General features: G+C 47.9%; 1 protein-coding gene across 2 annotated transcripts in view; it reads left to right on the plus strand.

Annotated features, from left to right (window-relative positions):
* LOC148481389 (histo-blood group ABO system transferase-like) overlaps window positions 1–12,130 on the plus strand; it is a 44,586-nt gene extending 32,456 nt beyond the window's left edge. For both annotated transcript variants that reach the window (XM_088453558.1, XM_088453559.1), the window contains exons 4-6: window positions 4,175–4,210; window positions 8,486–8,620; window positions 11,285–12,130. In XM_088453558.1, coding sequence (XP_088309684.1) covers window positions 4,175–4,210; window positions 8,486–8,620; window positions 11,285–11,975 — 862 coding nt within the window. In that variant the 3' untranslated portion in view covers window positions 11,976–12,130. The remainder of the gene's footprint in view (window positions 1–4,174; window positions 4,211–8,485; window positions 8,621–11,284) is intronic.
* Window positions 12,131–18,489: the final 6,359 nt, after the last annotated feature.

Here is an 18,489-nt window from a genome sequence, read left to right on the forward strand (position 1 = left end):
CAATCATTTCAGCCACAGTCGTGTGGCAGACCCTGGTGCTGAAATGATTGGTTTGTTAAAGTATGCATGTCCTGTTTATACAACATAAGGGTGGGTGGGAGGGCCCAAGGACAATTCCATCTTGCACCTCTTTTTTTCTTTGAATTATGTACTGTTTGGGGCCTAGTTTTTCAAACTGCCATCCTGTCTGCCACTGCAGTGTCACTCCTAGATGGGCCACGTGTTTGTGCCGCCCACTCATGTCGCTTAGCATAGTCATCCATCTACTTCGGTGCAACCTTTTGGACATAAAAACACTATTGTGAGGTGTTCAGAATAGACTGGAAATGAGTGGAAATTAAGGTTTTTGAGGTTAATAATAGCATAGGAGCAGAAAAATCAACACATTCTGTGATTTTAGCTGTTTTTATGCTTTTTTTTTTTAAAATACAGATCCAAAACACAAAACCCAGAACCCAAAACACCGAAGGGTGGTTTTGGCAAAACCAATCCAGATCCAAAACACGAAGAAAGATCCAGATCCAAAACACGAAAAGTGGCCGGTGCACACCCCTACTATGTATAGTATTGGGCTTTTTTTTTTTTTTTTTAGAGTGAGGGGATCCCATCTAAATTGGAACCAGTACTAGCACTTTTAGCCTAGTGCTGGTTAACCCAATATAAAGGTGGTCCACACATTGGTTTTTACTTGATTTTGGGCTAACTAGTACTAGGATGAAAAATGCTAGTGCTGGTTCTGATTTAGGGGGATCCCGTATTTTCCCTCAGTTTGTTTTTTGTTGACTTTTAACTGGAGACAGATTGTCTGTCATAAATGATAAGCTAGGTACACACCAGACTGATCAGAGATTTCCCCGTGGTCGGAATCCCATCTGCTGTCATTTCCTGGTGACCGACTGCCAGCGGGCGCTTGGTTAAACCAATGAACTCACCTAAAAGCCACCCAGGCCAGAGAGCTCTCTCAATGCCCAATTAGGGATGGTGTCAGCCTGGTGCCTGTGGATAAGAGGTGCTGGGACATCTTACAAGTATTCCCATGCAGAAGCAGCTGTTCTAGGCAGTGTGTAAGAGACGGCAGTCCCTATGCAGGGTACAATAAGATTACAGGCTAAATTGCTCTAGTTCCCCGTCCAGATTTTATCAGGTTATCATTTTGTATTTGTACAGAGTGAGAGGTTGCTCGCCCCTGTAATGAAAAATGTGGGTGAGATTCGGCCCAAATATCTGTAAATCTGGGTTGACGATGTCATATTCCATATTCGTGCACAAGGAAAATGACATTTCCCATTGCTTACACCGGTTATAGATGCTTTTTACTGTTTAAACTTCCTGATAAGCATATTACGTGTACTAAACTCTCAGTAATGATTAATCTATGGGCAGCTCCATTGATTATTAATCTACATATATCATCTACACATATATATCTATATATATTTACATTTCACAGGTCAGAGGAAATGCCAGCTGACCCACAGCGACCATGTTTCTAATTATCTTTATTGCCTTGGCTCACAGTGTAATCTCAGAGATATATGCTCCAACCTCTGTCACCTACAGCAGTATTTGCTTTAAGCTGGGTACACACTGACAGATGTAGAGGCCAATCAATTGATTGGACAATATATCTGCTGCCCGTTGGCCAGCGTGTACCCGCGATATGTCGGTGAACGCCCCCACCACCCCCCCCCGGCCAGACACAGATGATGGCTGTGCAGTGTGTAAGAACGACCATCACCTGCAGATATATCTGTATAGCGTGTACCCAGCATTAGTCAGTGTGTAAGAACGACCATCACCTGCAGATATATCTGTATAGCGTGTACCCAGCATTAGTCAGTGTGTAAGAACGACCATCACCTGCAGATATATCTGTATAGCGTGTACCCAGCATTAGTCAGTGTGTAAGAACGACCATCGCCTGCAGATATATCTGTATAGCGTGTACCCAGCATTAGTCAGTGTGTAAGAACGACCATCGCCTGCAGATATATCTGTATAGCGTGTACCCAGCATTAGTCAGTGTGTAAGAACGACCATCACCTGCAGATATATCTGTATAGCGTGTACCCAGCATTAGTCAGTGTGTAAGAACGACCATCACCTGCAGATATATCTGTATAGCGTGTACCCAGCATTAGTCAGTGTGTAAGAACGACCATCACCTGCAGATATATCTGTATAGCGTGTACCCAGCATTAGTCAGTGTGTAAGAACGACCATCACCTGCAGATATATCTGTATAGTGTGTACCCAGCATTAGTCAGTGTGTAAGAACGACCATCACCTGCAGATATATCTGTATAGTGTGTACCCAGCATTAGTCAGTGTGTAAGAACGACCATCACCTGCAGATATATCTGTATAGTGTGTACCCAGCATTAGTCAGTGTGTAAGAACGACCATCACCTGCAGATATATCTGTATAGTGTGTACCCAGCATTAGTCAGTGTGTAAGAACGACCATCACCTGCAGATATATCTGTATAGTGTGTACCCAGAATTAGATTTGAGTCTTTAGGTAGAGATTTATCAAAGCTTCTAAAAAGAGGAGAAGGGGAGTTGTTACACATAGCAACTTATCAGATCCTAGCTATCGTTAATCTCGTACATTCTACAGAATGTTAACTATAATCTGATTGGTTGCTATGGGGCAACATCTCTACTGGTCCTTAATAGAAGGTTTGATGAATTTCCCCCTTAGAGAATTGTGGGCACTGCCAAAGGCCCCTCTAATATCCTCCCGTTGGCGGTCCTGCTCGCTCGCCTGCTGCTCTTACAACGAAGCTGCCAGCTGTTTAACCAATAGCAGCGCGATCTGTTGCTAAGTGCTTGGAGATTAACTGGGGTGGGGATGATTGCCCCAATTGCCCCATACACACAAGATCCGCCGCTGGGTTTATAGCTGCCCCGATGTATTGACGTCCTGAGTAATTGCACCTTCCTAAACCTGGTCCTAATTCAGAGTTGTACGCCAACGCCGTCACGGCTGCCGAGTCTGCGTACGCAGCTGCTATGCAAATGTTGCAGGCGCAGAAATTTGTATTAAGACGCCCATCAGCGGCTTTGACAAGCCCCGAAAACAGTCGCGACGCACATGCATTCTTTGGCGTCACTCTTCATTACCTGCCACAACCGCCCCCTGACTGTCAATCACACTGCACGTAATTAGTCGCTACGAGCGACTACAGTAGTGTGCCTTGGCGAATGCGCAGTGCGAGTTACGCACGCACGGTTTACAGATAATGGCTCAGCTGGTAAAATACCGGCATTGTGTACATCTGTGAATCGGACCCCCTGCTCCCATACAATGGCTCCATGTATCGGGAGGTGGTAACCCCTCCCTTTGGCGTTATCACCGCTCCTCTAAACTGGTTTAAACGGCTGACAGTGGAGAGATCCGAGATTTGCCCAGCGGCACCTTACTGCCTGTGTCACAAATGCTGCAAGGTTACAAACCAAGCTTTATGGGGCACATATGACGCTAAAGCTGTCGACAGTTAATGCGTCAACAGCATTATGCCGACACCTGTCGGTTTTACAACTTTAAACATGATCGTAAAGCATCATGTTTAAAGTTATAAATCCCGACACGGTGAAAATGCTTTAAATGGCATTATACTACTCCCGTCAGCGTAATACTGACTGATTGCGTCTCCTGCGTTTGTGTAAGAGAAAAAGGGGTTTATTTACTAAGTGTCGGGTTTTAAAAGCCGACACTTTTGTATTCATGCCAAAGTTTACAAGGGCAGTGCTTTTATTAGCAAGACACGGCTAGCAAGACAACTGCGCTTTTAAATATCGGGCATGAACACAAACATACGTGGCGAGTTCTACAACCCGACACTTAGTAAACAAACCCCTATGTGTATGTAGTAAATACGTGAGGCAGGCTTTGTAGATAATGTGACACTTTCTGAAACTAAAGACCCCTCTTACAGCTCTATAAATGTATTTGTTTCGTTTGTGGTTAAATCACCGCATTTATAGTTAGCAAATGGTAAAATGATCAGCAAAATGACAGCGACATTGTATGTGATGGGATAGGGATCAGACGTGATTCATTTAGGGTACAGTAGTTTAAGTAAATGTGAAAAAAGTAACGTTGGATCTAGAATAGGGGACTCAGCATAATATGACATTCCCTAAAATTGTGTTTTCTGTTTGTTTCCAGAACGGTTTATAACCAGCTGGACAGCAACAAACCAACGTGAGTACATAGATGCTGCCATACATTGTATAATATACATACACTGTATACAGGGCTCATACCAGTCTAGAGTAACGCTATCATTGTATACCATTCCTCCCGACCACTCCCCCTCTCTTCACACTCGTATAACCTACTGTCCCTCTGTTATCTCTTCCTGGATGTCCCAGTGTTTTCTTAACATGTCTAAAGGGGGGTACACACCTGAAAGATATATCTGCAGATGGAGTGATCTGCAGATATATCCTTAGATGATGGACGTTCATACACACTGAACGACCATCATCTATACAGGAGCCGCGGGTCGGGAGGCTGGGCCGCCCCCCGCATAACCTCACCTCCCACAATTTCATTATCAATTGACGGCACACCTATCTCCTCTAGCCCCAAAGTGCGCTGTCTTGGAGTCATCCTGGACTCATCCCTCTCCTTCAAACCACATATCCAGCACCTCTCACAGTCCTGTCGCTGCCATCTCAAAAATATTCCCAGGATCAGACCCTCTCTCACCCAGGATGCTACTATAACCTTCATACACTCACTGGTCATCTCCAGATTGGATTACTGTAACCTCCTCCTATCTGGCCTCCCCACCTCCCATCTCTCTCCTCTCCAGTCTGTCCTCAATGCTGCTGCTCGGCTCATCTTCCTCTCCAAACGCTCTACATCTGCCTCCACTGGCTCCCCTTCCCCTTCAGAGTCCAATTCAAGGTTCTCACCCTCACTTACAAAGCCCTCACCCATTCCTCTCCCATTTACATCTCTGACCTCATCTCACGACACTCTCCAGTCCACCCTCTTGGCAACTGATTACATCCTCACACTCCTGCCTCCAAAGGTGCTGCTCCCCAACTTTGGAACTCTCTCCCTCTCCCCATCAGACTCTCCACCTCTCTACAATCCTTCAAAAGGGATCTCACAACCCACTACTTCATCAAAGCCTTCCAGCTCCCATCCTAACCCGCTGCTACATGCTCCTTCCTCCCTGTCTAGCCTATGTGTGTCACACCAGGTGGTCTGCCGCTTCCCTTTTAGAATGCAAGCTCTTACGAGCAGGGCCCTCTACCCTCTTGTGCTTCTCCTAACTCTACTTTCATCTACTTCTTACTCCCCACTAGGGCACCTAACACTTGGTTGCTTACGCTCTGTTACTTATCTGGGTGTTATGGTCGCTAATGTAGCAATATATATTATCCATGTCCTTGTCCTGCATTGTATTGTTAGTCGCTGGTCCCCTAATTGTTTATTTACTCTGTGAGGCACTGCGGAACACTTGTGGCGTCATATAAATAAATGATAATAATAATAATATAATATACATGGTTCATACCAGTCTAGAGTAACGCTATAATTGTAGTATATATATAACCATATGCAGATAGAGGCGACACTCAGAGACTTTTACTCAAATGGTGAACCCTATGTCAGGGTAATTTATTGGTCAACGTTTCAGGACAACGTTGTTGTCCTGAGGACGGTGATTCGGTCCCCAAAACGTTGACCAATAAATTACTGACATAGGGATCACCATTTGTTTAAAAGTCTCTGAGTGCTGCCTCTATCTGAATATGGTTATATTATGAGGGCACCGACCCTCTAGGAGGGCAACAGAGCAAGCTATTACCTATTGGATTTGGAGTGCCAGGGCTTGCGACCACATGATATATATATATATATATATATATATACATACCAGTCTAGGGTAACGCTATCATTATATAATATACATATACAGGGCTCATAAGGTCTATGTCTAATATTAGTATTGCTTACCAGTATATTGTTTCTCACCATGAATAGAAGAGTAAGAACGGCTGAATATATACCTGTGGCATAATTCAGAACATGAGGAAAATTATTAGGGGTGATTGGACGGCTAGATTAAGGCACTTAAGACAGGAGGGGCTAGGGATGGACATCGAATGGTTGATCATCGATGGTCTCAATTAGAACCTTCTGACAGTGACAGGAAGCCATAACACAGAAACCCATTGATGGGTTGAACCATTAGTGGTCACCACAACAGCGGGTATGTAATCCCGCAGCAGGTCAGTCGCAGTGTCAGCATTTCGAACCCAGCCATCGATGGCAAATCATCAATATTTGTTGAACATCGATGGTCGCTGACCATCCCGGGTGGGTGGGCCCTAGGGTGTGAAATTTAAAGCATAGTGGGCCTCATTCAGAGGCGGTCGGAGGATGCAAGCGGTCGCTCAGAAACTGGGCGGACACTTGCATCCTGACCGCCCGCCTGTTTCGGTCGTTAGAGCTGTGGGTGTTAACCCACAGCCTAACGACCGCTAGGGTGATGGTCGCGATGGTCATTGACCATCGCGACCATCGGGGCTTACGACGAGACCCTAGGGTAGGGTCTCACTTGTCGTAAGCCCCGGAGAGCTTCTGGCTCTGTCAGAGCCGGAAGCTCTCCACTGACATCACTAGTGATGTCAGTGGGGCCTCCCCCAAACGGCATGCGTTCCCATGGGAACGCCTCCGTTTGGGCTGCCACCCCCCCGGCCCGCCTTCCAAACGGGGCGAGCTGTCAATTAACATCGACAGCTCGCCCCTTTGGAAAGAGACCCGCTACGGCCGGCGCTGTCGTAGCGCCTTCCAAACGGGGCGAGCTGTCAATTAACATCGACAGCTCGCCCCTTTGGAAAGAGACCCGCTACGACCGGCGCTGTCGGTCGTAGCGGGTCTCACGCATGCGCACGAAGGAGCTGGCTCCCTCGTGCGCATGCGCACTAGACAAACATCGAGGCGGCCGTACGGTCGTAGAATAAAGCCCAGTGTCTTAATTTCCAAGAGTTACAATTAGATGGAACATAAGTGCACAGTGCCATTTGGGGATGGCTTACTTAGTTCATTAAATAAATGAATATGGCCCACAGTGACGGAGTATTGGGTTTGATTGCGACCACCTATCTGTGTGAAGTTTGCATGTTCTTCCCAGCATTTGCATCCGTCCCCACCGGGAGCTGCAGTTTCCTCCCACACTCCAAATACACGATGATAGGCCGATTGGCTTCTGACAAAAGGGAGTCCGAATACAGGACCTGATTCAGACCCGCTCGCGAGCGTAGAGTGTTCGCAAGCGGGTCGATGTTGGCCCAGTGTGCATGCGCATGACAGAGACGGCTCCGTCGTGCGCGAGACCCGGATAGCGACGGGCAAACCGCCGCTCCGGGTCTCGTACCAAAGGGGGGCGTGCCTTCGATGTTGAGTGACAGTACGCCCCCTTTGGTGGGCGTGGCTGCCCAGACTGAGGCGTTCCCATGGGAACACCTACCGTATGGGGTCGGCCCCACTGACATCACTTGTTTGAGCCGAAAGCACTCTAGGGCTTGCGACAACGAGACCCTACCACAAGGGGCCAGGTGGTCGCGATGGTCTTCCTGGCCGCTCGCTATAGCTGCGGGTGGTCACCCACAGCTATAGCGAGCGGTCAGGAGGCTGCTCTAAAAATCAAGAAGGACGGCCCTGATTCAGAGCGAGCGCTCTGTCAGAGCGTCCGGCTCTGAATCAGGGCCAGAGCGCGACTCTTAATCAGAACCTATAATGTTTCACTGTGAATGAGATCATGGGTTGCTTTTGCAACTTCAGTCCACAAGCACCCTCAACAGGTCATGAAATCAGGGTTTCTGTCTTTGGAAGCAACTAGGATAATTACTGACCCAGCCTAATAGATCAGCTCGTCCATGCATGATTAAAGAAATCCAGAAAACATGACCTGTCCGGGGTACTTGAGGACTGGAGTTGAGAACCACTGGATGAGGACATTTATTTACTTAGTAAATACCATGAGAGTTAATGAACCCTACAGACCTTATTTTGTGACTTTCCTTAAATTAGCTCAGGCGCGTCAAAACAAATATTTCAGTGTGGTCACAAGGCAGTACACCTACCCAGTCGCCATGAGCAGAACGCACACACAGCGACCAGCCGGTCATCACCCCGGTGATCTTATAGTCGCTGCAGGCGGTCCTCTAAGAAAGGAGTTTCAGCGCACGTGCCGCCTCCCCCCTTAAACTGGCTCTTAGTGACTGTGTAGGGTCTCAGAGAGAAAACTAGGATTAGAGGCATTTGTGTACACGAGGAGCGTATGACGTTTCATATAGATGACATCAAAGTGACCCTCAGAAGAGACAGCCGGTGATCTGGTCTGTGAACACCTCTCGCCCCCTGATCATCTTCTTGTGTAGCAGAGCTCCTCACGGTGACTGCTGCAGCAGGGGAAACTCTGTGATGTAATATATGGATGGTTTGTGCCTGCAGGAGGAGCGACGTGCTGCTGCTGTCTCCGTGGCTTGCACCCATTGTCTGGAACGGAACATACAACTCTGCCATACTGAATGCGCAATTCCAGCAAAGGAGTGTTCGCATTGGGATTACCGTGTTCGCCATTAAAAAGTAAGCTACAAAACTTTATACGGCCCTTTCCTCTTTCTTCCTCTTCTAAACACACAATAAAAAACATCTCAGGGTGCATTTAGTAACCAGCGGGCTATCAAAAAAACCCCGATCAGCAGCAGCTCCCACCCAGAGATTTAAAACAGCAATTTAAATACATGTAAATCAGACTTGCATTGCATTTATTTCTATTGCCGCTTTAAATTCATCTGTCAAAGCTGCCGACAATAGAAGCAGCAGCGCAAGGAACTAAGGGCCTGATTCAGAGCCGGACGCTATTTGCGCTCGCTCGTTCAGAAAAAAGGGGTGGCTATTTAAATGAACCGTTCGCTCTTTGCGGTCTGTTGCCGCCTCTATGTCTGAACGAGCGAACAAAACATGCGGTAGTTTTTTTGAAAAATACGCCCCCTGGCCGCTCGCACCATACGTCATGTCCGCTATTTATTAGATTAAACGAGTACATCGAACAGCGTATGAACTGCTCGCTATTCTTGTGGTTGGTTTTTTCTACCACAATCATGCGAGCAGTTCTGACTATAAAATAACCCAGTGATGTGGTCGATGACGCTGCTGTTTTAATTATGCACACCCTTAAAACGCCCGTTTTGACCTTTAAGCACGCCTGCGTTCTGATCTCCACTCCCCGTTTTCAAGCACCTTCCCGTTACCACCCACATACGCCTCCTCCTGTCACTCAAAATAGCAGACATTCGCTATTTTGCGAGCACACGATTTTCGGCCGCACTGACTGGCTCGCGCATGCGTATTACAATCCATGCGCAGATGTGCGAACATCGCTCGGAACGAGCGAATGGCCGCTTACGAGCGGCTCTGAATGAGACCCTAAAATTACACACTAGCGTTCCTTCTATAAATCCACTCAGTGGGAAAAAGCAGATAGCTACAAATCTAATTTGAAATCATATTAAATGCACCATTTTTGTTCTATCATATGGAGCGAGTCTATCATATAAACTTTTATTCTTACATCACCTACTTTACAAATACCATACGTTATAGATTAATGTGGATCTGCTTTGAGGTCTTTGCATTGCACAGAGGATAAAATCACTATATATAATTAGTGGACTAAGGCCATCATTCAGAGCCGTACGCTCTGAATGAGGGCCGCCCTCCATGAAAATGGAGCGTCCTCCTGGACGCTCGTATAGCTGTGGGTCACCACCCACAGGCTATACGAGCGTGCAGTTTGATGGCCGCGATGGTCTTGACCATCGAAATTGCGAGCCGGAGCCTGCGGTTGAGGTTTTCAACCGCAAGCTCCGGAGTGATTTTGGCTCTATCAGAGCCAAAATCACTCCCACTGACATCACTAGTGATGTCAGTGAGCCGGCTTCTGACGGGAGGCGTTCCCGTGGGAACGCCCCCGTCAGGGAGGCACGCCCCCGGCACGCCTACCAAAGGGGGCGTGCTGTCAATAAACATCGACAGCACGCCCCCTTTGATCAGACACAACGAGCGAAGGACTTTCCTTCGCTCGTCCCGTCTGGCGCATGCGCACGACGGAGCTCCCTCCGTCATGCGCATGCCCAGTGCACACCATCGACCCACTTGCGAGCGGACAGCCGCTTGCGAGTGGGTCTGAATCAGGCCCTAAGGGCCTTATTTAAGTTGGTTCGCACGCAGCCGGTAGATGTTTGCGCTCTGTGCATGCATCGCAGTGCGCGAACCGGCCACTGTGATCGGGAAGCGATCGCAGTGAGCCCGCCGTCCAATCGCATAGTGATTGACATGAAGTGACTGTTTGGGGCTGTTCGGTGGAACGCAGGCGTATCTGTGCGTTTGAACGCCGTTACAGGGGCGTGCATAATTAAGCCCCTGCGATTGTATACGCTGGCAGAGGTCTAGATGGCGACAGGAAGTTTAGCAGATTGTGAGGTAGGGTCAGGTCACCCACAACTGTGCGAATGGTTCTGATGTTACCGATGTTTTCGCTGACTTGCGGATGCATGTCATGGGAAGTGGGGGGCTTTATACCTTGGTGGGCGACTTGTTATAGTGCTGCGGTTGCCGTGCGATTGCATTCATTAGCATATTTTCGGGGCTAGCGGGAGCGCGCGAACGCAGCCTTGCGATTCAACCTGTAATAAGGCCCCAGAGCCCTTTTCCCCACACATTTGGCTTTATTATGGAAACCTGGGGCTAAATTTACTCTGCAGCACTCTGATCCTACAAAGGTTCCAGCCTTTGGATTTAAAGGGCAATTACATTCATTACAACACACGCCTGGTGTAAGTTTAATCCTAGATACATAAACTGCAATTCTCTAGCATAAATGCACTGTTAAGCTAGGCAAACATTTACCGATGTGTGTACCCAGAGATGCCCGACGGGCCAAAATATCCGGCGGCCGGTACACACTACACGATTAGGTTCCCGACCGCCCAATATGTCAGGCATCGCCTCCATCTACTATGCTGGCGTCGACAGCTGGGTCGTTCCGTCGGCCCTACATGCAGGCTGACAGAACGACCCCGATGGACAACCTCGGGAACACGCATGGTCATTCATAGTGGGTACACGTTTGCCGTTCGGTTGGCGTAGCCTCAGAGATGTTGCTGTTTTTTGGAGTGGGGCTTGCACAGGTTGCTGATGTGCTTCCCAGCGCAATGTTTAAGTTCAGTCCTTCTCATCTTTCTCCAGATATACAGTCTTTATCCAAACTTTTATTGACACCGCAGAGAAATATTTCATGGTGGGACACAAGGTCAACTACTACGTGTTCACTGACCGCGTCAGTGATGTTCTGACCCCCAACCTTGGAGAGGGCAGGCGCTTGGTTGTTCTGAAGGTCCCCAGCTACCAGAGATGGCAGGACGTGTCTATGAGGCGTATGGAGATGATCCGTAATTACTCACAGGAACGATTCGTCAAGGAGGTGGATTATTTGGTGTGCGTGGATGTGGACATGAGGTTCAACGACGAGGTTGGGGTAGAGATCTTAAGCGATTCGTTTGGGACGTTGCATCCTGGGCTGTACGGCGTTCCACGGGAAAGTTGTACTTATGAACGGAACCCACAGTCAGAAGCCTACATTGCTGTGGACGAGGGCGACTTTTATTATGCAGGAGGATATTTTGGGGGATCATTAGCAGAGGTCTACAAGCTAACAAATTTCTGCCACAACGCCATGATGGCCGACAAGGCGAAAAACATCGAAGCCATTTGGCACGACGAGAGCTACCTGAACAAATATTTCCTTGATCACAAGCCGACAAAAATTCTCTCCCCTGAGTATTTATGGGACGAAAATTTTGGCTCACCAGACTTTCTGAAGAGAAAGCGCTTTCTCGCGGTCTGGAAAGACCATCAGCAAATCCGAAACAGACGGTAATTTAAAGGACCTTAATATCAGGAAAAGCATTTGGTAATTTATTAATTCAGATTTAGAATTTTTTTTTTTAATATATATATTTATACACAATGTTTTCTTTTTATGTATATACAATAGGTTTTCTTTTTTTATGTATAAACAGTATATTTAAGTAACTTTTTTTTTAATTCATTTAAGGTCTGACAAAACTGGAGTTTATAATGAAACACCTGGGGGTAAATTTACTAAAGTGAGAGTTTTTAGAAGTGGAGATGTTGCCCATAGCAACCAGATTCTAGCTATTATCTTCTAGACAGTGCTAGTTAGATGTTAAGTAGAATCTGATATCTCATACAAAACCCATCAACATTTACTTAAGGAATATTACTTGCAAAAAGCAAGGTGACAAGAGTATATGGGGTAAATTCGCTAAGCGTTGGTCTTGCCGCCATTTAGAAATCGATGGGCATGTGGTGGCCAAATATAGTATTTACTAAGCATCGGTTTTGACAGCGTTTCGAAAACCGCCGTCGATGCTCATAGTCTTCTAAAGCCATAAATCCTTCAGTTTAGTCTTTTCTAATGGAAACCGCCATCAAAGGACATGGTAAAAGCGATGCGAAGCAGTGAATAAAAACCACGGCCAGCTCCTGGTGCTTTCCATCTCCCACATCCTCTTTTGACATGGCACTAGCCTCAGTGCTACCAGGACCTGGGAGAGGTACCATGAGGATGCGAGCAAACTAAGGGGCTGCATTGCTCACATGTGCATTGCTGAACGCAATTCCCGATTATCATGCGCAGGACCCATTCTGCAACTGTGCAGAACGGGTCCTGCGTGATCGCACGCATCTGTGTGATCTATGCTTCTGCCCGATTGACAGGCAGAGTCATTTAAGGTCCGTCGCGGGGGCGGGGATGGCCGGCGTTACCGGAAAGGGGGGCGTGTCCATGGACGCAGTTTGCAGGCCTCGACAGCCAGCAGGTTTGAGCAAGCTGAGGCTTACTCAGCTGGCCAGCGCCGTCCACTATCCCATCCTGTGACCTCGGCCATAGTGCTGGGAACGCACATGCAGCCGGGGGTGTCATACACCTCTTGCTGCATTTGCAAGGACGGAATTGCAAAGCGGTTTACGTGCAGTTTTGCAATTCCGTCCAGTACTGAATCAGGCCCTGAATGCGCTCAGCTCCTGCGGTGACTGACAGAAAGGTAAAAAGAATGAAGAGCACACAGCACCTGGTGCAAGCCTAAGACATCATTACAGCATGTTGTGTCTTGCTCCAGATTGCCTTTGGTGAGTCAGACAGAGTCCTCCAGTTGTTGTGACGGAGTTAGAACATCTGTATGACCTCACAATCAGACGGCATACAGGTTGCTCCAGCCACTAAAACATCTAAAACCCTGGGAAGGTGGTGTGGAATCTGTTCATGCTCTTCTGCCTCCTTGTGGACAGGTGATGTAATGCTGCATGAATGCAGAAACTGCTGTGCATGTTGTTTCTAAAAACAAGACGCACAGCAATGACCCATGTCATTTTTGGGGTGTTCTACAAAAAAAAAAAAAAAAAAACTTTTTCGCCTATTTTTCCATGTAGTTTTCGTGCAGGCAAAAGCGTCTGAAATTGAATACGGAGAAAAGTTGAAAACAGGCGAAAAGCACAAATCGGCAAATAAAACTGCACTTTTCGCGGCTAATTGAATTTGGCCCTTGGATATTTCCTACTATGTACACAGTGCTAGGATAAATAGATTAGTGTTTTTTAATGCATTAATAACCTTCATATATTCTTAGTTATCTCTTGATACCTGCCTTTTCTGAACTTGACCGTTTCTGAATCTATATTACCATGGCAATATAAATGTACTCGGATATATACACACCCATCAGCCATAACATGAGAACCACCTGCCTAATATTGTGTGGTTGTTCCTCGTGCCACCAAATTAGCTCTGACCCATTGAGGCATGGGACTCCACAAGACCTCTGAGGTGCCCTGTGGTGTCTGGCACCAAGACGTTAGCAGCAGATCCTCTAAGTCCTGCGAGGTGCGGCCTCCATGGCACGTCCCACAGATGCTCCATCGTGCTGAGATCTGGGGGATTCAGAGGCCACGTGAACACCTTGATCTCTTTGTCATGTTCCTCAGATTGTTCCTGAGCAATCTCTGTCAGCAGGATAATGCGCCCAGCTGCCACACAGCAGAGGGCACTGCCATCAGGGTATACCACGGCCATGAAGATGTGTATTTGGTCTGTGACAATGTTTAGGCAGGTGGTACGTGTCATAGTAACACACACACACAAATGGCAGGACCCAAGGTTTCCCAGAAGATCACTGCACTGAGCAGCACACAGGCTCCTTCCCATAGTGCAACCTGGTGCCATCTCTTCCTCAGGTATATGACACACACTCACCCAGCCGTCCAAAGAAAACGTGATTCCTCAGACCAGGCCAAATTCTTCCATTGCTCCATCGTCCAGTTCTCGGCGCTCACATGACCATTGTAGGCGCTTTCGGCGGTGGACAGGGGTCAGCTTGGGCACTCTGGGGCTACGAAGCTGCAGACCGGTCGAAAACAGCAGGCGACGCGGCACTGTGTGTTCTGACACCTTCCTATGATAGCCAGCATTAACTTCCTCAGCAATCTGTGCTACCGTAGCTCTTCTGTGGGATAGGTCTAGACGGGCTAGCCTTCTCTCCCCACACGCATCAATGAGCCTAGGGCGCCCATAACCGTCGCCAGTTATCATTCCTTGGACCTCTTTTGGTAGGTAGTAATCCCTGCATACCAGGAACACCCTGTTTGGAGATGATCTGACCCAGCCATCACAATTTGTCCCTAGTTAAAGTCACTCAGATCCTTACGCTTTCCCATATTCCTGCTTCCAACACCTCAGCTTGTTCACTTGCTGCGTCTCTCATCCCCATGCATTGCTTGCTCCCATTCACGGTTACAGGACTTTCTTCGCGCTGCACCCACTCTATGGAATAACCTACCTCGCACAATAAGACTTTCCTCTAGTCTCCAATCCTTCAAGCGTTCCCTGAAAACTCACCTCTTCAGGCAAGCTTATCAGATTCCAGAACCTCCCACATAACCTTCATAGCTTTCATATCTAATTACATCCCCTTTCACAGTCCACACACAATCTCACATCCTCCTGACATTTGGCCGTCATTCCTGTGTGACTGGATCAGGCAGCCCACCAAGAAACTGTGCATTCTGGCTGGACCAAAATGCAATATATAGCACCTATCTTTGTGTATCAATGCCTATTTCCCTATAGATTGTAAGCTTGCGATCGGGGCCTTCCTATCTATATGTCTGTTATAATCCAGTTTTGTTCTATTAATGCTTACAATTGTAAAGCGCAACGGAATATGCTGCGCTATATAAGAAACTATTAATAATAATAGTATATCCCACCCCTTGCCAGGTGCCATTGTAACACACGTACATCTCTCAAAGTGAATAACACTGTGTTAATACTTTGGCGCCCATTTATTACTCATCGCATTTGCAATGCAATTTAGGCATTAGCGCCCATGATCGCACTGCAGGATACAATCCTAGCGCGGGGATGTATGAAAACGCGCATGCAGGGACGTGGCCTCTGCGATGTACTGGGAGGTGACTGCGTTGGCGGTCTTTTCATTCCTGGACTGGGGAGCCTGTGCATGCGTGGTCTACAGAACCCTCTGATCTAGCCCATAGGGCAGCTACGGCGGCTTACTGCTTCCCATTCCGGAACTCGGCCAATCAGGCAGCATTGCATCCCCCGTAGAAATCTATGGGAGCTGCTGGCGGAAATGGAGGAACCGCAGATCACTGCTACAATGCCTCCATAATAAATTCAAGGGGTACTAAATATTTGCGGGTATCCCCTGAAAATGGGCCTCCTGGCGTTTAGTATGCCTGTGAAGTGTATTGCTGTGTGCCCTCAGCTAGGAGGTGGCATCGGATTATTACCCGCTGCATTTATTTTGCATATCTGTCCACTATTTGCAATAACCAACATATTTGCATCAAACCATAGCCAGAAGATATTTTATTACTTACCGTTCAGCATGTACATATAGTTTAACTCTTCCCTCTTTGCTCCCACATCCCAGGCACAATATAAATAAACCGATACAGCTAAAAGGATAAGAAGGTCAGACCATATACATTTTCCATCGTAGTACAATAATCACTTATATATTCCCTAAAAGGGTCACTCGTACACTCCTCAGCTACAAGATAAAGGCAGGGATATTACACACACTTTGCCCTAACCTTTCCCCGTCCCCACGGCGATCCCACCCCTGGATGCAAAACGGTACAAGAACGCACCTAAGTATTTTCTATCCTTGTTGCAGTCTCATAACAGAGTGGTTAGAGTTAATCAGTGAACACTAAGGAGCTGGAACGGAAGCCCCCACCGGTATTTAGAGAGTTGCGCTGACTGATGTTTGGCAATTGGTTGAAGCGAGCGTCGATTTTGAATGGTAGAAGAGGATAGACTTTGATACATCTGGAATTGCATACCTGGCAACAGAATACCTGAGAAGCCTCTGGGAGCAGCGAGGGCACTTCCTTTGGTCTTAGAATTGTCTAGGTGTACTGCGATGTCTCTAGGACGGCTTTGCCCCCCGGAGAGCTCCGTACATGAGGAACTCATCGTCAGGTTAATTGCAGCAAGATGTGCTTAACAGAGCTCTAGACGAAAGGTCTGCAGAGCGGGGGCAGAGAGAATCTTATGCATTACGGACTCTTGGTCCTCCTGTTTCTCCTCAACTGTATCAATGGGCGAGCGCAGAATAGTTATTTCTTCCCCACTCTGCAGAAACAATTTAACACTTAAAATCACTGATTGCTCTCTTTAGCCCTCGTTGAAAGTTTGATTTGATCCCGTCAACAAGCTTGTTGATAATGGCCTTAGCGCGGGGATCAGTCTCTACTTCAGCAGAGGGTACAGAGCTTGATTCCCTACCGATCGCGATTGCAATAGCGATTACGCACGCAGTTCAACTGCGATAGTATGCTAATCCATTGCGATCGCTATGCGGCCGCAGCACTACACAAGGACGCCCACTTTTCCTTACACACATCCGTAATGTTTAGTAAGACTGCAAAACCATCGGTACTATAGAGTACCATCGCAGCCTCACACACACTTGCACAAGCTCTGACCTTACTCAGAAATTGCTAACCTCATTGCTCGCTATGAGGCCATAGGCTGCGTAGGGCATCACAGTAGCTAATTTATGCACACCCCTTCAACGCCATTCAAACGCACTGGCACGCCTTAGTTTCGCCGACCCCGTCACCACCCACAAACTGCACTTCCTGTCACTCACTCTGCGGTGGGAGTCTGTGTAGTCCCAATCGCAGTGGCCGGCTCGCGCGCTGCGATGCATACAATCGGCCGATTTGCGTGCGCAATCGCAGTTGTGATCGGTAATGAATCAGGCTCTCAGATTGGTCAGAACCTTGAGTGCTGGGTCTCAGTCTGGGCATTGCCGTGGATGAAGGTCTTACCCTTTTGGAAACGTGAGATGATAGCAACTGATCCCTACTCTACAGGGAAAAAAGGGAAGGGGAGACGTAGACCACGAAACATTTATATCATGGGCCCACGGTCGGGATCCCGGCCCCAGTATCCTGACCGCCAGCATCCAGTATCGGGGTGTCAGGGGGAGGGTTAGGCCCTGGGTAGGGAGTGTTAGGTTTAGGGTGCGGACAGGGGGAGATTAGTTTTAGGCACTAAGGGGAGAGATTAGGGTTAGGCACTGGGGAGGAAGGGTTAGGGTAGGGGATAGAAAAATACTTACCTGTCTTCCCTATGGGTGTCGGGATTCTGGCTGTCAGGATGCCGCTATCGGTATTCTGACCAGCGGCATCCCAACAGCCGGGATTTCATACCCAATCCCTTCAAAGGCTACAGGAGTGGAGCAGTAGAAAGAGAATTGTCTCCCTCTAGTGGAAAAGATAAAACAAGTCTGCTGTGTAATTACAGCTACAGTCAGTGTATACAAACTCTACAAACTCTGGGCCTGATTCCGACCCGGTTGCAAGCGCTGAAAGCTCGCAACCGGGTCAATGGTTGCCCAGAGCGCATGCGCGCGACGGAATCGTCTCCGTCGTGCGCATGCGCGAGACCTGGATAGTGACGGGCATTCCGTCGCTCCAGGTCTCGTACCAAAGGGGGCGTGCTGTCGATGTTTAGTGACAGCATGCCCCCTTTGGTGGGCGGGTCAGGGGGGTGGCTGCCCAGACGGAGGTGTTCCCATGAGAACGCCTGCCGTTTGTGGGCGGCCTCACTGACATCACAAGTGATGTCAGTGGGAGAGCTTTCGGCTGTTTGAGCCGAAAGCTCTCTGGGGCTTGCGGCAACGAGACCCTACCACAAGGGTCTCGTCACAAGCCTGATGGTCGCGATGGTCTTGACCATCGCGACCATCTTCCTGGCTGCTCGCTATAGCTGTGTAGAGTTTGTATGTTCTACACAGGGCCTCTGTGTAGAACATACAAACTCTACACAGATAGGAATA

Source organism: Taudactylus pleione, unplaced genomic scaffold (assembly GCF_031769625.1).
Source record: "Taudactylus pleione unplaced genomic scaffold, aTauple2 ptg000583l, whole genome shotgun sequence".
In the NCBI taxonomy this organism is placed as follows: Eukaryota; Metazoa; Chordata; class Amphibia; order Anura; family Myobatrachidae; genus Taudactylus; species Taudactylus pleione.